This window comes from Pleuronectes platessa, chromosome 16 (assembly GCF_947347685.1).
Source record: "Pleuronectes platessa chromosome 16, fPlePla1.1, whole genome shotgun sequence".
Taxonomy (NCBI): Eukaryota; Metazoa; Chordata; class Actinopteri; order Pleuronectiformes; family Pleuronectidae; genus Pleuronectes; species Pleuronectes platessa.
In genome coordinates, this window is record NC_070641.1 from 10133972 (window position 1) to 10157461 (window position 23490).

The 23490-nt window shown below is 42.4% G+C and overlaps 2 protein-coding genes across 7 annotated transcripts; both read right to left on the bottom strand.

Moving 5' to 3' along the window:
• Positions 1-603: 603 nt before the first annotated feature.
• On the bottom strand, positions 604-3388 carry phospho1 (phosphoethanolamine/phosphocholine phosphatase 1). 4 transcript variants are annotated; one of them, XM_053443359.1, is made up of 3 exons: positions 3180-3388; positions 2667-2738; positions 604-2151 (listed from the first exon to the last, which is right to left on the bottom strand). In XM_053443359.1, exon 3 carries the CDS (start codon positions 2111-2113, stop codon positions 1346-1348), a length of 768 nt encoding a protein of 255 aa, XP_053299334.1. In that variant the 5' UTR covers positions 2114-2151; positions 2667-2738; positions 3180-3388; the 3' UTR covers positions 604-1345. The 4 variants fall into 4 exon arrangements, with proteins under 4 accessions (XP_053299334.1, XP_053299332.1, XP_053299335.1 ...); XM_053443357.1 differs by having other exon boundaries at positions 604-2293; XM_053443360.1 differs by having other exon boundaries at positions 3176-3388.
• Positions 3389-5416: 2028 nt separating this feature from the next.
• Positions 5417-23421, bottom strand: znf652 (zinc finger protein 652). Of its 3 annotated transcripts, none has more exons than XM_053443374.1 (6): positions 23195-23421; positions 17643-19153; positions 15081-15228; positions 14764-14879; positions 10780-10924; positions 5417-8891 (listed from the first exon to the last, which is right to left on the bottom strand). In XM_053443374.1, the coding sequence occupies exons 2-6, from the start codon at positions 18669-18671 to the stop codon at positions 8275-8277; spliced, it is 2055 nt and encodes a 684-aa protein (XP_053299349.1). In that variant the 5' UTR covers positions 18672-19153; positions 23195-23421; the 3' UTR covers positions 5417-8274. The 3 variants fall into 3 exon arrangements, with proteins under 3 accessions (XP_053299349.1, XP_053299350.1, XP_053299351.1); XM_053443375.1 differs by lacking the exon at positions 23195-23421 and adding an exon at positions 22876-23032; XM_053443376.1 differs by lacking the exon at positions 23195-23421 and adding an exon at positions 20965-22835.
• Between the last annotated feature and the right edge of the window lie 69 nt (positions 23422-23490).

Genomic DNA, 23490 nt, shown 5'->3' on the forward strand with positions numbered 1-23490 from the left:
AAGGATTTGCATATGTGCCTAAATAGTGGCTCATTTAACAGTATGATACAGAACAAGGCCAGAGTTTGCGCAGGAGGTGAGCAGTCCGCTTCTGCGCAGGAGGTAAATAAAATACAACATTTTTAATTAAATTAAAAACCCTAAAAAAGTGTATAATAACAAAAATCCAATTCATTGGCCTGAAAAAAACAAACAGTATTGCTCAACCCTTGAAAGTACAAACTATAAATACAATTTCTAAAAGGTCTAGGACTGCAAAGCAGCACTGAAATAATAATAATCCTTACAATTTCAATAGGGCCTCACTGTCTGTCAGTGCCTGTCAGTGCTCTGGCCCTAATATTTAAACAATCAATTGGGATAGTATACGTCTTTCAAACCTTTAATGCATCTGTTTATTTCAAAATCTTTTTTAATCACTTTGGGACTGGTGGTTTATGCAGAGTGGAAAGTCCTTAATAGTTGTGATATTCATTCTAACTGTGGGGTCTAATGCTTAAATATTAACCATGTGGCCTCTCTATGGCAGGGGTACTATTTATGTGATGGTTATGAATGGTTCATTGTTGTGAGGGTGGATGAGACGACCAGACAAAGGCAGGGTTTCAGTTGATGGCTTTATTCCTGCTGGTGTTAATATATTTTCGAGTATAGGCAGTGCCTATACACAACAAAGACACAACAGACTGATAAACAAGATAACAAAACCAACATACATACATACATTTGTAAAATAAGACGTACAGTTTATTTCATGACAAACATGTAGATAAAAAACTTCTTGCTTAGTCACCTTGGAGAGCTATTGGAATGCCCATAAAACAATGTTACTGTGATTTCACTTATTGACACTATAATTTAATATTTCATCTTAAAAAAGTGCAGTTAGTATGAAAACACACTTATAATAGCATTTCAAAGGCGACCAGTCACTTGGTTGACGTGTAGGCCAATGGAAACGTTTTAAATAATGTGAAGGTGAAATTTGAACCTTAAACCTGTAAAGAATACCCATTGCATGATATTTATTATGCACTTGCACCCATATACTTTAAAGCGATATAGTTCTAAATAGTGTTTAAACCACAAAGCATTGGGTTTGTTATTGATTTACAGTGGCAGGCTCTAAGAATCATTAACCGACTGATGGTAAACTGAGGGACCTCTGGACCACAACGGGAGAGGCTGAGTCCTGTGCAGGCTGGACTCCAGATATACAGTTTATTTTTACACATCCTCGCATGTTTATATTGCCTTATACACGTTGGTTCCTGTCACTGTTTTTACCTGAGAAAATGACTCAAAGTCTAAAACTGGCCCTAGATCTGTTCCTCTGTGAGCCTCTCTACTCTGCCACCAGCTTCCTCAGCCGCTGCACCACATCCTCCCCGCTCGCCCACGGCACCGTGACCGCCTTGAACTCCCCGGGCATGGACTCGTGGGTCTCCGTGATCAGCCGGTGCATGGGGAAGTCCCGGCGCGGGAAGACCACGTCCCGGGGCCCGAGGGCGAGCGCAGGGCAGAAGTCGTTGGCTCCGTCCCCCACGTAGAAAACCCTCTGGTAGGGGCGGCCCCGCTCCTGCGTCCTGCGGGCCACATACTCCCGGACCACCACCTGCTTGCACATGTTGTCGGGGCACCGCAGGCAGTCGTGGGAGTGGAACGGTCTCATCACCAGCCGGCCGTCCTTGTTGAATGTTGCCGGGTTGGTGAAGATCCGATGGAAGAGCTGTCGCGCCCCGGTGCGCCGCAGCCACGACTCGATGAAGAAGCTGTTGGCGTCGGACAGCAGCACCACCTCGAAGTCCTGCGGGGGCCGGGCGCGCAGGAATTGGAAGAGGGTGGCCATGCCCGGGGTGGACGGGATCTTCTCCATGACGCTGCGCATGTCGCTCTCGGTGACGCCTTGCTCCGCCAGGTAGGCCAGGACGCGCTGCATGTACTCGTTGTAGCGGCCGGGCTGGTAGGTGTCCTTCAGCCAGCCCGGGAGGTTCTGACCCGGGGCGGCCTGCACCACCATGTCATCGCTGGTCTCATCCACGATGGTCTCGTCAAAGTCAAAGAAGATGAGGAAGCGCTTGTCGTTGGGGAAGTGCGCCGAGGATGAGGCCATGGTCTCCGTGCGTCTGGGCCCGCGGGCTTCCTCCTCTCCTGGAGGATGGGGTGGTACAACACAGCAGTTGAAGACTGAATCCCTCATGATTGACTATGCCACACCTCTTACAGTTGCCAAGTGGCATCAAATCCCACTCTCCTGCATCCCACTCCGGGCAGGCCCACGGTAGGGTGGAGGCTAAGATGGAGGATGGAGTCAACAGAACCAATAGCAGATTTAATATATAGGAATATACATAAAATAATAAATGTGAAGTTTTATAAAAGGGAGCAGAGCAGCCAAGCAGCAGCATGTCAGCCCAGAGGAGGCCGCATCCTCCAACTCATGGATCTCTGAGCAAATGTGTCTATGAAGGTAAAAGGTGAGGAAGAGGAGGAGGAGGAAGCTGCTCGAGCTGGAGAGAAACTAAGAATTAAATATAATTACGCCCAGACCAGACTGAAGTGGCAGACTGGGTGTGTTCATGCCTAAGCAAGCAAGCAGACTATAGAACTATATATATCACACGAACAAACAACACAGTGTTGGCCTGCTGCCTGTGGTGCTGTACCTGTTTGAGACCTGGTTGATGTCAGCTGACCTCCCGTGTAGTTATGATCCAATCAATGGTGGCTGTATTTCCCTGTATGAGAAAAAAAACACACACGCGCACGCCCGCACACAATGAGTTGCATGGCAAAGCATCAACCTGTAAAAAGAACCACACCTGCAGAACACATAGTAGCTTTACGTTCTTTTAGAATAAATACATTTATCCTGCAATATGTACAAACAGATTACTGAACACACACAACACCAACAGTTCATTTTATACCATACAAATAGGCTACTGGATCATAGCTTATACCCATTATAAATAGAGTACCAGCGTGTCACGCACAATTTAAATTAAATTTAACAATTATAAAATAGGCTACCCTTACTGTACATTACATTATATATATTGTAAATGGAATACTAGGCTGCCAAACACACATCTCTTGATCTAACATTCCAAGATTAACGCAGACTCTGGAGTGAGCGTTTTGTTTTCTATTATCCATTTAGTGCAAAACGAACCTACTTCCTCACAGCATCAGCGCCTGGTGGACAGATACAAGCGGAGCTCTGCAGCTTCTGGCTTTTTCAAAAACAGGCTGAATGTGCATCCCCGGTGCTGGATCCGGTCCACGGTGTCGGTCTGGTCCGATCCGGTCCCTCAGAGTCCAGACAGAGTCCCGCCGCTCGGCAGAGGGGACGCGCACTTTTATTGTGACAGCCCGCACCACCCGAAGCAGCTGAGCGTGACCGCGCCCACGAGCCCGCCCATTTAATAGCAGCCTGCCGCGCGCGTTCACGGCACTTTCAAGAGCTTTGTGGAAGGAACAAAAAAAAAAACCCAGCAGAGTACATCTTGTTACCTTCTGTTTCCAGAGATGTGTATATGTTTGTCAAATTACTGACACAGAGAGGTATCTGTTCGTCATTTAGGCCGCTCACGCACTTTCCTTATGTGGATCATTTGCTCATGGGAGAGAATTTATATTTCTGGTGGTCACAGCTCCAAGAAAAAGACCAAGGTCAAATCTGCAAAAATCTGGAAACCGCAAAAAGGCAGTTTGGATCCTTGTGTCCGGGAAAAACCGCAGATACAAGCAGACAGTTCAATATGTGACCAACTGGTGGAATACTGCTCAGCTGGTGACAGACTATTTAAGTGTATTATAGTCCTATAAGCTAAACAACTAAAAAGGGTCGACGGGACTATGAGAAAGTGGAAAAATCCCAAATCTGCTCTGAAGCTGTGACCTCTGACCTCTGCTGTAAGGGAGATCAAGGAAGTGGGATAAAGCTGTATTGACATTAGAGCAGCAGAATCATTGTTTTTCTGCTTTTCCAATATCACACTGACCTTTTTATCACGAGCTCACCTCATTAGAACAACAACACCCAGAAAACTTTAGTTTAACTTAACAAACTCAACAGCATTGTTCCAGTTCAGGTTAATCATCTATTTAACTGTGCCTGCTTCTATCTGCTTCCAAGGAATTAGGATAAAGCAGATAAAGCATTCAATCAATAAAGTTAATCCCATCAGTAGCCTACATAATTTAAAATCTGAAAAAAAGGTGAATTTCTATTTATTAATCATAGCGAAACATTATCTATTGAATACAAGTTTAAACTAACAATTTAATAGCACTTAAATGGCACTTACTTAAAGCATATATTTGTAGTTTGGCTTTTTTGAAGAAATTGTACTTTCTTGATTCTTTATTTTCTGGGTTTGTACCCTTGGTAGAATGCACTTATTGTAAGTCGCTTTGGTTAAAAGCGTCAGCTAAATGAAATGTAATAATGTAACAATCATCTCAGCGTGCAGGGAGCATGTTGTCTGCTCGTTTCTCTGGAAGACAAAATGATACAACCCTGCAAATACACCATGATTAATGCAGGACACATGCAGCAACTTTGAGAGCGGCGATCACGTGCCTGAACAACATGACACTGAAGCCCTCCTCTGCTTATCTGCCTGCTGATAGACGTGGCCTCCTCCCTCCTCTACACAGTACAGGGCATAATGACTAACAGCTGGGGTGGCTGACTACTTCCAAACCCCGAATGAGAACGGAGATGTACCGGTGCTGTGTTATTATCTCCTCTGCTCGTGAAGTGAGCCTGGGTACCTGACCACCCACTCACACTTTTCTCTCCACACACACCGGCCTGCTCTGCCACCTTACAGGATTATGTGACTCATTGGTGCACCACTTAAAAACACCTGTGTGTCCACAGAATAAAAAATGCTTGAAAATAAATAACTCTTTTTACTCTTGGTCTGATATTGAAATGGTAATAATTTAATGAAGCTTTCCGCATGTATTACTGCTTATGTATGGGTTTAGATGAGATTAAAGCTTTGCTTTACTTAGCCAGGAGATTTCCTGTCTGAGGTCACTGCCGGTGACAACAATAAACCATACTGCAAGGAACTTGATATCTGCAAAGTCGAACTAACTCTAATTTCTAAAAGACTTGCTAACATGCATGATGTTGCAAATATAGGTGAAGGGCGAGGCACACTGAAATAAGAGGAAGTGTGACAGAGAAGAGGACCTACAACCCGAAAATGAGGTTATGACTTATGCAAATCCAGTATGTGCAGTTGCAGCAGGCTCCAGTTGGAATTTAGGCCCTTCAGCAAAGTTTCACATGGAAGTAACTGACCCATCAGTCCACAATCATCATTGATATTCAGTTTCTCTTCTGTAAACCCATCGTGATTGAAGACAGTACACAGACACACAGACATGACAAATGTGTGATAATCATGGCTACTCGTTTTTACTTCTCAAAGTTAGCAGTCAGTTAAATGTATATTATCAAAAAAGGCCCAACTTTTTCCACTTCTCCTCATCTCCAGGTAACATACAAAAAAGACAAATCAGGACATTATAAAGCTGCACATTTTGTACCAGATACAATAATAAAATACGCAATGCTACATTAAGTGGTTAAAAATACAAAGGGGAAAAAGTATATTGATTTTTTTAAAACATCTTTAAAGAATATACAATGTTATTTTTTTTCTTAACTAGCCAAGAATTTTAGTAGAAAGTGCATTCTATATAACAAAGAAAGGAGGAGGAGAATCCTTCGTCAAACTGAAGACGTAGCAGGACGTGACAGAGAGGCTCCATGAACAGACATAAAGTAGAATGTATTTCAGGTGTAGCTCGGAGCGGCTAGAGTAAAGTTGCCAAAGCAGGATGAACATTGCTTTTACTTTGAGTGAATGTCCATACTGGAGTGAAAAAAAAATTTTTGTGTGTTTTTTAAATAAGAAATTGAATGTAAGCACATACTAAAAGAAATGTCCTGTGTTTTGCGATGGTCCCTTCCATACCAACCGACCCCACCCGGGGATTCTCCTCCTTTCCTTGCCTAAAAACATCCACTCGAAGTTATCACCTCCACCCTTTCCCATGCAGCCACAACTGCACTCTTTAACACAATGCATTGTCAGTCCCTCCCTTCCCTGCGCCTCACCCACGCAGCAGTAAAGTGCAGAGAATACACACTAATGAAAAGGCTAAAAAAAAATAACAAGACAAAAGAGTCATACTGCAAAATGCTGAAGCACTGCAGTGAAACCAAGAGGGAAAGGATGATAAGCAATTAATGCAGCGGTATTAAGACCCACAGAAATGGCAGGATAATTGCAGGTCTAAAAAAAAAAAAAAAAAGGGATATCCTAAACTACTGAGCTTAACCACTTCATGCTGAATTCTGTTAGAGTGGCAGAACGATGTTGAATTCACTGCTATTGTCCATCTCACGTATCCCCAAATACGAATACATTGGGGCACACTGTGTGAAAGCAGCTTTTGGTACGGGAGCACTGGGGACAACCAGACAGACAGACAGACGAACAGGCTGGTCGAGAATAACACATGCATACCTAAGCACTCGCTCTCCGCAATCTTCCTCCTCAACACACCACCAGGCCGGGTGCAAACAAGCAACCTAAATACTCGCCAACCAGCTTCTATTTAACAAATAACATTCACACCATTGGCTTTTACATTGATAAATGTAAGTTCTTGCACTGACTTGTTCAAATGTATGCTTATCTATACAAGAATTCCAAGTATTTAAGGTTGTACAACCACTGCCTTTTATCCTGACGTTTCCTATCATGTGCTAACGACAGTATATCTAGACTACAGAACCCTCCATTAGATTAAAACTGAGAAAATGAAACAAAAAAAAAAAAGTACACAAATGACTCCTCAGCCATCATTCTGCGTAGGCAACATTCAACAGGTTTCGACACCTTTGCCTGTGTGGCTCAAAGAATGTCAGGATGATGAAAAGTGAAAAACAAACCTTTACATTACAACTCCCTACACCAAACCGTGGAAAACAGGCTGAGAGGAATATGCATAATTGTCTGTTAAGACCGGTGATGAGAAAGGTCCCAGTTGCGTATACGGTGTGTGTGTGTGTGTGTCCAAAGACCTTTAACATGGTAACCCGTATCATTTCGTCAGCAGCGAAGGGAGTTGGGGTAGATCCTGATGGGGCCGCATGTCTGGCCCCTCACAGTGGCAGTATTTGACAGTCATCTGTTATCTAAACGCATCTGTTGACCAGCAGTACTGAAGACTGAGGTTGCACTGGTCACAGTAAGTAAATCAGTGACCATGTGGCCTCATGTCTTTTGCGTGTGCTTGAGTAAGTTTGAGGCTGCATGTGCCGAGGGCAAGTTCTGCATAAACTGAGTTTCATAAACAAAAATAGTTCAAACCTCAAATCCGCTGAAGAAAAGCCAGGCTGGCAAGACATGACCTATATCACACGATTGTGTGTAATATTACACTTCTGAAAATCAAATGGAAAGAGAAAAATTAAGAAATATATCATGTACTGGAATGGAAAGCACCATTTAGCCATGAATCTTAGACTATGTCAAGATTCAACCGAGCATTTACAAAACATTTGTTTCCATTTCCTTTACAAACACCCCCCCCCCCCCCCTTACTGCATCTCGCACTACTTCAGTGGCCCAAGTACAGAAAGCCTCAGCCTCCGACTTAGGGCAGAGAAGGAATCAGGTAGAACCAGTTACAATATTCACTTAACATTTATGTGATGCCCCGAGCCTCTGCAGTACAACTCGGAGGACAGGTTGAGTATTGCTGTGGGGCAGACCTGCACAGAAAGCCAATGTGCAACCATAAGTCATCAACATTAAAATGAGAGCTCAATGACACTTATTCTTGAAGATTTAAGAAGCCCAGGTAATTCTTATGTTGACTTCCATCAGCAGCTTATGTTGAAAGGGAGATACTTTACACTCATCAATGTACAAGCAGAGAACTCGCACAGGAATCGTTAGATTTCTTTAGAAAATGTTCCAAGAAAACAAAAAAAGTTTGTAAAATCTTATCAGTTGACCAGGGTTTTTAAGTAGGGGTAATACTTTATATAATGCGTGAACTGAGGATGTACAAGTCTGGATCTTTCACGTGAGTATGTTTAGCTTAACTTATCTAACTCTTTTTGAGAGGAATACCCTTAAATTAAGAGCCTTGCATCAGAGGGGCTGAGGCAGGACTATGAAACAAGAGGAACAAGGCGGGGTCTGGTGTTGCCCCGCAGTGCCGGAGCACAGTTCAGTGGTGCTGTGGGGCCCCAGGACCCTTGTCTGGATGAGCCATGTGGTGCAGGTAGCTGCTGTCTTCATGCCCACAGTGGTTTAGGGGCTCACTCTTAAATAGGGCAGGGGGTGGGGGAAGGTGGGAGACTGGGGGCACGGCCAGGTGGTGGTGGGGGTGAGGTGGGGCGTGTTGGGGTGTGTTTGAGAGATGTTGCGGGGTTGTTGGGGGCAGATGGTGAGAAGGGGTTGAGTGAAGCTGCACATGGGAGAATGTGTGTCCCACAGGGCCTCGCAGAGGCATGGGCCCTCCCGTCGGGCTGAGGCCCAGGGGAGCTGAGGGGGTAGCCGAGCTGGCAGCTGATGGGCCAGGGCCAGAGGTGGAGGAAGAGGAGGAGAAGGTGTTGCTGAAGATGCGGACAGGCAAGGGCGGGCCGCTGGTCTGCAGAACCACAGGGCTGGTGACCCGGAAACACTTCTCTTTGTGTGCTTTTAGCATGTTGGAGAAGCGGAAGCGCTGGCCGCACACCTCGCAGGGATAGGGCTTCTCCCCTGTGTGGGTGCGGCGGTGACGCTTCATGTTGGGCCGACTGGTGAAGCTCTTTCCACAGATCTCACAAATGAAAGGCTTCTCTCCTACACAGATTCAGAAGATAAGAGACCAGTGAGTGAGGGAGACAGACACTGTATCAGTTAACAAAAAAAAGACAGTGGCTATGCAGAGAAAATAATATGATGCAAGGGAGTCAGAGCCTTTGTTGCCAAATCTGATGCTTTCAAAATGTTAAATACTCAACTGATTAAAGCTCTCAGAATGACAAAGTAAGCTTTTTTTCACATTTCTGAGTAACAGTTCTCTTTTAAAAATGCAAATCAGTCGCCATCTTGAACAGAGGGTCTTTGCTGTCAACCCACCCACTCCACAGGAAGCTTTTACCATTCACACTTTGAGAAGAGGAGATGTGAAAGTGAACAACAGGAGCCTGGGTGGAATGCCGCTCTCATTAACCTCCCTCGATGGAGCCACTGAATGTGCCTGCTACCACCCACACAGCCATCTATTAACAGGCTGTTGAGGGGCTCTTTGAGTGCCTTATTCTGCCATGTTATGTGTGAAGCGCCTCCAAACCAACTGAATATCAAAAGGTGACAGCTAAAGTGCTGAAGTCTTAAGTAAATGTTAACTTACACTCACTTCCAAGACTTCGTGGAAAACTTTGTGCAGTGAACCAAGCTTTGGGTGTCTAACATGTGTGCAGCCTATTACAGGGCATGACTGGGTGTGTCTCCTCCTGCTGGAGACTAAATTGGTTTCTAGCGGCAGGGAGAGGAGAGGGTAGTGTAATTACACAGCACAAATAGAACAGCGAGGGCCAATTGAGAGCGGTGTGTCCACCCACGACAGGCACGGCTTGAGAAACCAGTGAAGGACGCACAGGCTTCACTGTTCAGTTCGGTCTTAGAAATAGCAATGCAGCAGGGGCAGAAAATCAGAGGGATCTAAAACACCATGTGTCTGGGTAGTCATTATAAGCCGCATTATACTGTATACAAGGCCGTTCTTTGATGTGAAATATCCCTCTCATTACATAAACTGGGCAGAGTCCCTTTGCTCTCACCACTATAATGTTCATCTTGGCTACATCTCATGTTTCTCCAATTTTAGGGAGTGCATGGAGACAAGCTGCCCGACGATCTCCTGAACATGGTTGTTTGTTTTCTTCGCTCAACATAACAGAACTGCAGTATATCAAAAAAAAAAAAAATGACAGAAGAACTAAGGTAAACTCATCCTTAGTATTTTGCATTCATGTCCTTATCTCTATTGGGAAAACTATGATGACAAAGCAACAGAGACTGATTTAAATTTACAAAATTACTGCTTTGCATGAAGCACAGTCATTTTCTTGTTCATTGTAATTTCCTGTTGCACTACTGCATGATATTTAAATAGAAAGGAGATTAGCAAAGATTTAAGGGAACACTAAAAACGCCAGAGAGGCTGGACGCACATCTACCAAATAGAATTTTTCAGATTTTAGCTAGTTCACAAGCAAACTTTTTTTAAACCTTCTAGTTAATGTTCCATGTTCCCTCATTTTCTGTAAACCTACCGCCTTTTATAATGGCTGGAAAGATGGCTGCATATTTTAAATGTCAAAATATAAAAATTAATTACTTTTCCCAAACTATGACTATTGAAACTAGCAACAACCAGTCTGAAGTATTCCTCTATACAAGCTGGATCAGCCTTACTGGAGACTCCACCCTGACAGTTGTTTCCAAAGGCCCAGGAACTATCTCTGGAACAGGAACATTTTATAATCTTATAGCCTAAACATAGGATTTTAGTGACATTACGTTGGTTAGGTTCCTATGTTCCGGCAAAGGTTACCAGTTTGTAGAGAAGCCTCTGTATTCATAACAGACTTTAAAAGTGTAAACTAGGATTCTGAAAACATTTTTGGATCAAAAACAGACATGACAAAAGGCCAAAGAAACCTTACAACACGTCTTTTCTCACCTGTGTGGGTTTTCATGTGCTCATCAAAATACTGTTTCATGTTAAAGTCCTTGCCACACCACTGGCACATGAACTGCTTGTGTCCGATGTGAATGCTCATGTGGGAGCGCAGCTGGTACTTGTACTGGAACCGCTCGTCACAGTTCTACAACAGAGACAACAGAGGCATTCAGACAAAATGCACACACCAGGTCAGTGCACGAGGATGAACACAAAAACACACAAACATACCTGCAGTCACACAACATTGAAAACTGGATTGGGCTGCTCATTTTTGAAATACTCATCTTAAGCTAGACGATCCATTTTATTTTAGATTATAGAACAAGATTGTGACTATCCCTTGTTCTTATATAATCTATTTTGAATTGTGTGTACACTGCTGTCATGTGACCACTGTGCATGGCATACTTTATATGCAAACGTGAAACCAGGCAGAAGGGGCAAGTTAGGTTAGGACAGTAAAGAGCGAAACAACATAGTCGTAACCATTTTGCATATGAAGGAGTCCACTAGGATGCCTGAGTCGTTTTCAGGTATGACCTCCGGGTAAAATCCGGAGATTTGGCAACAGGGTTTAACCGTAGCTTGCCTTTCACGCATGCACAATGCAGCAGAAGATTCTTTCCATTATTCAATCAAGAGGTGGAGCAAGTGGGTGCAGCAGACAGAGGCAGGAGGTGACGTATGTACTCTGCTGCATTGATCACTTGATCATACTTACAGCACCTCGACAGTCGTCACTTCCTTTCAACAAATCACAAATTCAATGTCTTCTACGTGTGTCACCGCTTTTTGTCATCAACCCCCCCCCCCATTGCTCATGGTGAAACCAGCGGGGGATCCCCTGCTGTGAACACACAGACTTCTCCTGGATTTCTACGGACTTAAAACTAGGAGGTCAGGAGGATAAAGTCCGTAGAATCTATAGTGTCTCACTCAGACATTTGCTTTGACACATGCACCTCCTCCGGAGTCATCACAGAGGCTCTGTGGAGTCCAGTGAATGTCTGAAAGCAGCTTTGTATACATAACAAAGGAGGTTACTGCACCAAGCCAACAATACCCAGAATATTTGTGTGAATGTGACCAGGCTGTATATTTGACTTATGAGGCTTTGTTGGTCATGTCTATTCCTGAAGTGAGACTTTTACAACCCGAATGACAAAACCTGACTAAATAAATGTTGTGGAAAAAGAATCTAGCAGGTTCCATATGGCAGTACAGAGTAAGACCACTAAGGAGAATTGCCTATACATTTAATAAGCATGTAATTACATGTTCCAGTGTAGAATGGCCGCTCCACCCAAACACACATGCTCCCTGTGTGCTGTCCATTTAAGTGGTTGGACATTAAACGGCCTTGGGTGGGAGTAAAGCAGCCCATCTGTCAGCCCTTGAACTTATGATTCTAGACTGGGTTATGATTATCAACTGCTGCCAACTCTGGACTCAAGCTGAAATAGCTTCCAATCCCTAACCATAATGTGACAAAATGCATCTTCATATGTTTACATGCACAGTAATATTTAAGCATGAACCTGATTAAGACAATAGTGTGAATAAGGTCATTATAAGACATGAACTGCAGGACAATGGGGTCCAGACTTTCTCTGGATCAGAAACACTCACAACAGGAAATTCTCCAGATTATATAGATGAGGGGTGAAGTCTGGTTAGAGCATGCAGGAGGCAGGACACAATGTATTCTGCAGTGAAGATCATATGTTTTTGTTTATAGCACATGACCCTGCGTCTGTCCTTATCACCGAAAGCTCTCGAATCTCGCGGTCTTTCCAAATTCTTCGTCTGCATCTTTAACATGTACGCAACTATTTTTTTTATCCTAAGATAATTGTACTCTTTTATTTTGTGTCTCTTTTGCGTCAATTACGTGTTAGAAATGTCATCAGCGCTCCCACCTTGCTTGCTGTGAACACTGCAGACAATATCCTGCTATATAAAAACTTGGAGATTGTCTGGAGTTCATTGAATGTTTGAAAGCATGTTAAGGTACTCATGTAAAGACCATTTTCTGATGACCTTAACCCGAATGACGTCAGATTCGGAAAAGCAATAAACAAATTAAAACATGGAGTAATCCCAACCTTTCCCACATTATGTTGACATGTACACGTCTTAATCTCAATAAACGACAAACGGCAGTTACCAACTGCCTGAAGAAACATGCCCTGGGTTCGAGTGTTAACAAGATGGAAAAATAACAAGTTGAAGCTTTGCCACTCAAGGGAATAGCAAAGGTATGATGCCCTGCAACATGTAAACACGAATATGAATGGAATATTATATTAGCAAGACATGTAAACATCATAATCAAAATAATGCGTCATTCAGAATAAGGTCAATAGTTGGAGTATTGCGGTCTGTGTAAACATTGTCATTGAATGAGGTCTGTCAAAGCTTTAAAACACAGACATATTTTGTTCTAACATTCCTCTTGTGTTCCAGGTAATGGCGAACTCTGTTTATATGTGGTTTGCTAATATTTGACATGGTTTGAGTTTTAAAGAGAAGCTGAATTCAAATGTTCCAACAGTCCAGTGAAGGTTCAAAAATAAAAGAGGACGCTCTCCCTCACACACGAAGACTTCAACTGAAAATAGCGATTGTGTTGTTTCATAAACCACGATCGGTTCAATCCAATGAGTGAAAACTTCTCTGATGCTTCTACTAAGGCAGACAATGGGACATTCACCAAAACTGTGACATTATTTCACTCAGTACAATGAGACCAGAGAGCTCAATCCAGCCCAAAATAAATATGTTAGAAAAGGATGAGAAGAAAGACAATGAAATGCAAGTGTGTGTATTTATAACAAATAATCGCTTTTGAAAAACATCACTCCACTAAATCAACATTATATTCTGTTCACATCTTTGTTCATGCTTGGTATGAGCAGTAAGGTAAAAAATACCTCTACAATGATGAGAAACACATCAGTGTGGCATTTATACCACTTTGGAAACCAGTGTATGGTTGGGAATTGCTGAGTTATATGACATCGGTGTTATGTGAATGATGGTTAAAATATGACAGGGATTTTCAGTACTGTACTCATACTGAGCAGCCAAGTGTGAAACTCTGTGAATACACAGAGGGACAATTTGCATAAAGCACAAAAAATCTCCCACATGCTGTTTTAGCCGCTTTGTCTCAAGCAAAATCCACATGAATACATTTTAGTTTAGTTTAGCTTTCGAGCACTTAAAACAAAGCATTATAAATGCTGCCTGCCTTATTTTGGATGAAACTCTGGGGCTGTGTTTAACTAGAATGGGCAGACAAGGAGATGTCTGGAAACGACGACACAGAACCCGCACACATGTGTAATTACCATGTGGTTTTTGTGATCCCATCACAAATGGAGAGCTATAAGTACATGTGTGAAAGCACTCAGATCGGATAGCGATCCAATCAAGCCAGCCCACTTTTGGAGGTGGTCTGGGCCACACGTTTCCACATTCTTTAGCAGTGTGAATGCAAACCAAACCTGGGCCACATGAGGGGACCTCCTACTTAGCCGACGTTGTCTGACCCGCTGCAGTTTCACTATAAATCAAACATATTTTTTCTCATCTTTTCAGTGTGACTCAACTACTCTCTGTAACAGTTCCACCCCTTCAAGAAAATAAATCCCTCCTTTCACTTTTCACCAATGTTTTTAGTTGTAAGTATTATCTGCAACTAAGCAACCGAATGTAGAGTGGACAATTAGCTTCCTGTACACAACAGCCAGAGCAGTGTACATAACAGGAGTTTTCAGGTGTTCGTATGATAGAGATAAAATGCTCACATATTTAAAATAAAACATGCAAGTATTGATGTAGCTTCAGAAATCAGTTGTTGATCTACTTGTGGCCCTAACTTTAGAATTAACAGGCACAGTCTAACTCCACTAGATTCCAGCCCAGTCCAGATCCCTGTGAATACAGGATGTCTCATCCAAACAGACACAATCTTACCTCACAACGGAAGGGTTTCTCTCCAGAATGCTGGAGTGAGTGAACTTTTAAGGACATGCTGCGTTTAAACGATTTCCCACATGTCTCACAGGTGAAGGGCATGTCCTTCGTGTGAGCTGAAGAAAGAGAGGACAGAGAAAAACAACAGAGATAACTGAATATCAGGTTTGGTCTGAACCTGAACACAGATAATGAAATTGTTTTTGACAAAAAATCTATAATATAAAACATGTTGTTGTAGTTCATGTCATGCTGAACTATGGGATGTGTTTGGCCCATTAAGGTTTGAATTGTGAAAAAAAAAGGCTCCTACTTACCAACCATGTGCTTACGGACATGAGCCATAGTGTAGAACTTCTTCTCACAGATTTCACATGAGAATTTCTTCTCTGCATAACCGTGTACGATCTTAATGTGCTCATGCAGTGACCACAGCTTCTTAAAAGACTTGTTGCAGGAGACACACTAAAAGTAAAACACATAAAAATACAAAAAAGCTTATTGTTGCTGATTGGTATCATGAGCTACACAACCTGAGGGCCATTAGCTGGTTCCCATTTGCTTTAATTGTTTCCTTATAGTCCAGCTCCCTCTGCTGGGTTAAAGTCAGTATGGATTTAATTTGCTGAAACTCCTCTGGATATCTGCTGATCATAGTCAATAAACCAACAGGGAAAAAGGAACAAGGAGAAATATGTGGACTTTGTCAATGCCAGTTCCTTGATATAATTCCTGTATTCCTGTATCAGTATTTAATACATTGTTTACCAAATTTAATTTGAGACTTTAAAGATTTGAATACCTCATATAAATGCTCTGTAATACTTTTTGTACCTTAGTCAAAGGGAAAGCCAGCAGGAAATCAAACCGTACCGTGAATTATGTCATTACAAGATATATGTTATTAAACATATATCTTGTAATGACATTAATTCACTGGCATTTTTTAAGAGATTGTAAGACAGAATTAAGATTGAAACTCCACAAAAAAAGATTGAAAACCTTCCGTCACATAAATGATCTTGTGACAGCCCACAACCACATAAAATAATGATTAGAAAAGAAAAATGTTGAAGAGCTTTTTTAATTTAATTGACTTGTTAATGTTGTCTTAGTTATGGAGGAGAATGTCTTCATGTTATGACCTCAATGATGCTTTACTGCCATACTTATGAGCTATTCATTCAAATAAGTGTGGACATTGTCATGTTTATTTTTTTGAAACTGAATGACAGTGGATGTTATTTGAGATTGCTCAAAGGATACAGGCTTGAATGTCAAAGTAAACAATAAAGGTTTATAAAACTGATGCCGATATATTTCCTTCCTTTCAAATTTAAACTCAGGTTAGACACTTTTGGAAGCAAATACAGATGTAAACTGAGTAGATTAATCCGTATCTTTTTTTTTTTTCTATAAATATTCTCTTTGTTTCTTTATGCTTGGGGTTGCCAACTTTCAGGAAAATAAATCCAGTTGTGAAGGCAGTTATCTCAGTCTGCAGGGCCTACAGCAGAGAGGCAGCTGTGCAAAAATCACGCTGTGATTTACACCACAAATATATAAAAGCAATAAAGCTGTTCATATGATGGACAAAACATTAAATTGGGTGTCTTCAGATCAAATAGAATTGTTGCAGCATCTCCCACATGCCTTCTTACAAACACTGGCCAACCTATCATGTGATTTTTTTGCAAGTCTTTCTTTTCTTTCCTACTCCCATTAAGTTCCACATAAACAGTTGTGTGCACGTCGTCTTCCATCTAAGCTATGAACATGATATTTGTGATTATCTTTATCATCATTTTGAATATCATGCAAACCAATAGACAGACCTTCAAGATTCACTCACTTAACAGAGATCCAATGCAAACGATCTCCGTTTAACTTATTATGTGAATTCTAAAAGACACTTGATGCCACCAGCTTTTAATTCTTTTTTGTGTCATCAGAGTGGAACAGATATTTAATGCGTTATACAGTATTGGCACCTAATTGAAAAGAATTTGAATTATTTTCCTGTTCATTAGCATTTAAATTTGTTATTACACCCACTATGATACGTTCTTATTGATAATCCTGATATGAGTAGTTGACAAATTTATGGTTTGAATTATAGATCTAAAAGTCAGAATGTCAATAAAGTGCATTTGATTTGTTAAAAAAAGTGACTTGAGCTTAAATGCACATGGTGAGGTAGCCTGATCTTTTCAAAGAACTCTTTCAAAAATAATGAAAGAAATTAATAATCAGTTTTCATTTGTTTGTTCCTACGAGACAGAATCAGGTTCTGCATCAATAAATGCCATTTACACCTCCCTGAAGCTCAACTAATTATTAGAAAACATTTATCATCAGATTTTATGTTTCATCTGGCTTAAATAACTGGGTTAAGATGTATGTTCTTCATAAAGTAGCTAAATATGCAAATCATTCTAAGCAAAACAGGAGGGCAAAGTAAGCTATTCAGAACTCATTCCCCTTGGGTTTCAATATATCAAATCACCCTTTTCAGTTTTAGAGAAGTGAAAACATATCGCTCTCACTTTGTTTAAATTCCACATGTTGGCAGTCTCAAAGGGTGTGTGTGCCAAGTCTGTACTTACTACGCCAAATATTTTAACAACTATGTTTTCAGATATCCTGCTAATGCTTACTAATGTATCTTACCTCACATTTTTTACATTTAGAATGTGACTGAGTGAGCAAAAACTAATGCTACTACATAAAACCACACAACAAATCTACTAAAAATATAATGAATGCCAAGGCAGGTGCTTAATGTATCAAATTCTATCTTGGTATCTAAATTTAGAATATATATAATTTGCAGGGGTAATTGCAGAGATATGGTAGGAGACAGGAGATGTTTGGTTTACCTGGATGTTCTTCTCGCAGTCAGTCTGCTGATGTAAGGCCAGCTCACTCTCCAGCACAAACTTTTTGCCACACTTGTCACAAATCTGCATTCGCCTGTGCGTGACGTTCATGTGTTTCTCCAAGTACCAGCGCGTATTGAACACACGAGGGCACTTTTCACACGCCAGCATCTCCTTCTCCTCCCCCTCTGCTTTCCCTCCGGTTGTTGTGGTTGTGGAACCTGCAGATGATGGGGCTGACCTGGCCGACCTGCGCATGCCCTTCGAAGGCTCCATGCGCTTCCGACGCCCCCTGGTGGTCATTCCACCAGTGGCGGTGCTCAAAGCTGTTCTGAGGCTTTTCCTCTGTGGCTTGCTGGGAGCTGCTGAGCTACTGGCATCCCGACGGGCCCTCTTTGACCTTGTTCTCCGGCTTTCTATCTCATCCTCCTCTTCGTCCTCCTCGTCTTCATCAGGGCTTTCATCGTCTTCCTCCTCCTCGTCTTCCTCCTCCTCATCGTCATCGTCATCACTGCCAGCTCTCTCAGAGTTATCTGGTGTGGTTCCAGCTTTGTTGTCACCCTTGGAAACATGAAGGGTCTGGTTGTTCAAGTTAACCTCAACAATGATCTGCTCACGTTTAAAGGCCTCCTCTTCCCCGTCCTCATCCTCCCCCTCTTCTGCCTCATCGTCGTCGTCATCTTCAGTGTCGTCAGACGTGCCGTTGTTGCCAGCCTGTATCTCTGCTTCCTGCGCTGCTCCTCCCTCCCTGAAATACTGCTGATGATGCTGAGGGGTCACATGTTGTGTGGGCAAGTGACCAATGTTCTGATCTCCAATGGATGACTTTGCCGCCATTTTATTGTCCACTAACACAGAATAAGGCTTGCCACCAACCTCTCTCTTGTACAGCTTGCCCGTTAGGTCCAGATCTGGGTTAGGGGAGTGAAAATAGGACTGGGACACTTGCGCCCTGCGTCCTTCCTCCTGTGACATCCCGCCAAGGCTAGGGACGGAAACCTCTTCCTTGAGGCTCTGGCAGGATTTCATGAAGAGTGATAGAAATTGGGGTAAATTACTGCTATGGTGCCTTGTTAGACTAGCGTATTCTATAAGGAGAGGCAGGGGACGCCGCACCAATCCCCCACCTTCCTTCTGCTAAGGAGACAGGAAGGAGGGGATGAGGTGAGAGACAGTCAACCCGATTCAAAGAGAGCATCCATGCCTTCCAAGGTAGGGAACGCTGTTGGAAAGACATACAATCTGTTCCAAGCTTTGTTTTGTACGCTTAAAAAAATCTGACAGCAAAATCAAAGCCTCAGTGTCTCTGATGCCAAACATTTGAAGTTAAATTCCTTGGCAGTTATGCGGGATGTAGACTGGGTCCAGATTCAGTGTCTGTGAGGACTGCAGTTCTGCTTGGTACCAGTGTCTTCAAATTGCAGAGCAGGTAAAGACAAGCTGAAAGCCAGACATGGAACGGCTATAAGGACCTTTGTGTCTTGCTTGAAGATCCATTTACAGTCCATTACCTGTGAGATGAGACAGAGAAGAAAAAAGGAGAAATACATATGAAATAGGGGAAGGTGCTGTTCCACTGTGGAGCGTCACTAGAGTGTGAGGTGCAGCTAAAGCGATACTGTCAAGTTTTCAGCGCTTAGCGCCACATTTGCCCACAAAAGTTTCAGTATTGTTAGTAGGAGTTGAAACCACAGCCTTCACAAATTACTGTGAGATTCAGTGTCAAAAAAAGAAAAAAAGAAAGAGCAACCTAAATATTTCCCGACCACAAGTGAAACACTTCAATATACAACAGAGATGGTTTGCTTTGTTAAGTGATCCACCATAATACACTTTGTTAATTTAAGATCAGTTTTACTATATGGCCTAAAATTATACTGCAATGACATTTTTGGTGTCAGTATATTTTTGCTCTTTAGTGAAGGTAGTGGTTTTAAAGTCTTCTTTATGAGCAAATCTGAGGCAGATCAATTATGTGTTATACCTCCTTGCTGTGCTTACACAATGTATAAGAAAAATGTAAATTTATATTAAACCTTTGTTATATTTTTAATGATGAAATATATATTGCGACAATTAATGATATTGTTTTATTGCCCAGCCCTAATTTACAACAATGGAAATGCAAATTGGTCCCATGATAGTTAGAAAAGATTTATAATATCTTACAGTGTGACAATTAGAGCAAAATCACCTGAAAAGCTTGTTAATCGTTCCATTTAATTAGAAATGGAAAATATGAAAGCACAGATTGAAATGCTTTAGATCATAATAAATAGTTGCTCCAGTCAAAAATATCTTTTACTGTTGTCATGTTTCATGTCTTTCCTGTTTAAAATCTGGAAAAACTATTTGAAGAACTTCCCGGAAAAAATAACCAACACCAATTTGATGGCAAAACAAAGATAAAACACGAAATCATCTTAGATTTTAAACAATATACCACCCCTCCCATTGACTGTTAACTGTTAGAGAGCGTAGCGATAACCACAGCTCCAGAGCCTATATTGCAAACACAACCACAGGAAACTGTATATCAGCCTTTCAATGATGCCTAAGCACTGCAAAATTTGGAACCTACATTCATGTCATAATTTTTATGCAGGTTAAAGATAAATGCAATGCTAACCCTAGCCCTTAACGCAAATAAATATATTTCCCTGTGGAATCTTTACTTTTATACTTGTTGGTTGGCTCTGGAGCTTTGCATACATCTGCTGGGTTGTCCCTGGCTGACAGTTGAGTGACCTCAAACAACCTTACACCCTGTTAACCATAATGAGTGTGCAACAGGACGGTTGGTTCAATAGAAAGCCTCCCAAAGCCAGAAAAAAAAAAAAATCAACAATGACACGATGAGTGTACAGCACTTGACACCTAAAATATATTTTTCATTTGCATCGTTTTACTTGTATCGTCCTAGCAATGTCTTAATTATTTAGAGTTCAGTTCAAACTCTAATTCCCACTGAACATAAACTGCACCTGCTAACAATAACAGAAAAATAAAACCTGAATAATTTCAAACCAGAGACAGACTTTTGAAAGCTAAAAAGGAGACACAGGTTTTAAGCTAAAATTAATAAGACTGTCACAGAGACATTGAGTGTATCATAGCATTCAATCAGGGCTTAAGTTTGAACTGATTTTCTTGTTCATCCTGTCATTCATTACAATAAATTGTACCTGGCAGAAAGAAAAGATCGCAAATTATGTTTGCTTTTTTATTATAGCCTCAGCATACATAAATTTGTTCTAACAGTTTGAAACTCAAAGTGAAAGCTAGTTATGCAGAATGTTAATGTCAACGCTACAAGACACACCTGTCTTCCTGTGCACGCCGACTCTGATCCTTTCTGAGAATTGGACAGCAGCTCGAGAGAGCATTAAGACCACAGGGGGAGGGCCCGCTCTGCACTACCAGAGCGTCTCAACTCACATGGCTGTCTAAGACACAAAGCCTGATAGATTATCCTGCCTCTGGATGACCGAGGAATACAAATTCCATGATAAACCACTGCCTGAACTTGACTTAAATGCAACTAGCTCTTATTTAATACGACAGCTAACTTTTAGAATGTAAATAATTTTACAATTAAAAAATGTAACTAATTCAAAAGTGCTATATTCACAGCTGAAAATTGCAAACGTGCAAATAAACAAAGAGCGTGTTATGTTACCAATATTGAAAAAAATCCTTTGCCTCGCTTTCTGTTATCAATGAGTCATTTCAGAGATTCACTCATAACGCAACCCTTTGATGTGGGGAATCAAGTAGAGTGCTCAATATCTCCATATCACTGGTAATTAGCTGACTCAATCTGCTTTTCACATTGATTTGCCAAACTTTGCCCTGAATGTCTCTTTGACAGCCATATTCAGTGATCCAAAGCATTAATGTTCAGCAAAACTTGCCAAAAAATATAAAAGTTTTATAGATAACAACCAATTCAAAGCCTTTCTTGACAATGCTTCTGGGACATTACGAGAAGCCGAACCTCATTTGAAATCGCGTAAGCCACAAAGCCTCATATACCGAGAAGTTTCGACTGAGGCTTAAGAGTTGAATGACACAGGATGGGAAGCCTCACAGCACTACATGGCACGAGTGTTCACAAGTGCTTGGGCTGAGCTCTGACAGTCAAGCAGATGAGACAAGTCCGAAGCAGCCAAATTGTGTCACTTTTACTTCTTATTATGCATCAGTGCTCCTTGAATCCACGCTCCCTCTAAAGTCTAGACTTTAATGAGCTTTCCCTTTTGCAGCTTGTAGCGGACCGTGTGAGGGTTCACATTCCTGACCCGGTCCTAACTCATAAGACCTAACCAGCTCACTGTGTGGTGCACTGCAGGGGTGCCCCAAGCCTCTGTAGGTATTTGGCCCTCAAACTCATAATCTGGTCATAGAGCAGTAACTAATGTTTTGGTCTGAGGTCTCATAGAAGAGAGGCAGGATTATCATCTCCCACTCCATGTTTCTTTAGTCTCCTCACAACACACACACACACACAGCACACACGCACACACACGCTGTCATACATGACAGGAGACAGAGTCCACTGATGTTTACAACTGTGAATCCTCTATTCTGAAAGGGGGGGGAAGATTACATGGGAATATTAAACACGGATCTTTTTTACAAAGTCTGATTCAGATTGTGGAACAATACTGAAATACAAACTTGAGGACTGGGTAAAAAAACAAACGAGGTTACACAGCGCCAAGGCAAACCCTAAACATAAATTTGGAAACTATAACGAGATGTGGTGCAGCAGCGATCATCTGTGTTTATAGTGTTCGCAAGACAGAAGCCACTATTTTCAGCTACAAGACCACAGCACACGAGTTGCAGTGGGTCTGAAGCAAAGAAAGCGTTAAAACAAAAACACCGAACTGCAGAAACACTGTGCAGGCCCGGCCAACTTAGGCTACCTAGCTAGCTAGCAATATTCCATAGGTACTAACCTGCACACACATGACAAGCTAACTTGGCTACATTAGCTCAAGGTGCAGCCATTAGATATTTGAGCATAGGTTACTCGACCTGGAAAACAAAAACACTACACTGCACATGCAACTAGAGCCGAACACTAGCATTCGCTGACATGCACGAGCTAACAGATACAAGACTTTCGGGTCAAACCCCAAACCGCCCTGATTGGGGCTAGTTAGCTTACAGCTAGCATAAGCTCGGGTTTTTAGCATCAACGTTATACTGGATTTCGACACGGCACCTTGACGGGGCTGACAGTAGCTGGAGCGACATGAAGGGCGACGAAGAGCCGATGTCACGCTCGGTTAACACCGCGTCTTTCCTGTGGTGGAAGCCGACACAAACCCCCGGAGCTGTGCAACGCTCCTGACAACTCAACTCGCCACTGTCACAAAGTCACTGCTGGGAGCTCCGCTGGTTTCTCGACTCGGCTCCGGCCACCGGCTACCGGCGACCCCCGTGTGCGCTTTCCCCGGCGGCTGCCACGCATGCCACCCGCGCTACGGGGGCTTGAAATGAAGTTGTGTAGCAACATATTTGTTGTCGGTTCGCTGCCTTACCTCCGCCGGGAGCGACCTCCCTCCTGCGCTCGAGCAATCACAGTTGCACAGATTCGGGTCTGCACGCGCACTTCTCTCGCTCCCTCCACCTTCGCGGACGTGCATTTATGAAGCGTCGCTGGTTTGTTTAGTCCAAAATGCGGCAGGCTGTTGTCATTTGTTGTTGTTTGTTTGTGGGCTCAGCGGAGGGAACCTGCGCCGGTGCGTCCTCAGCCCCGCTACGTGGCCCCGGCACAGCTCTCGCGCGTACCACCGCCGCCGCCGTCCCGCGCTCATCCCAGGCCGCGCGACAGTGT

Excerpts from the sequence above, each read along its gene's own strand:
- phospho1 (XM_053443357.1), bottom strand. The coding sequence starts at position 2,200 with ATGAGGGATTCAGTCTTCAACTGCTGTGTTGTACCACCCCATCCTCCA.
- znf652 (XM_053443374.1), bottom strand. The coding sequence starts at position 18,671 with ATGAAATCCTGCCAGAGCCTCAAGGAAGAGGTTTCCGTCCCTAGCCTT. Across the intron at positions 14,880-15,080 it reads TGTCCGTAAGCACATGGTTG|CTCACACGAAGGACATGCCC; the intron begins GTAAGTAGGAGC and ends CTCTTTCTTCAG. Across the intron at positions 8,892-10,779 it reads GCACATGAAAACCCACACAG|GAGAGAAGCCTTTCATTTGT; the intron begins GTGAGAAAAGAC and ends GAATCTGTGTAG.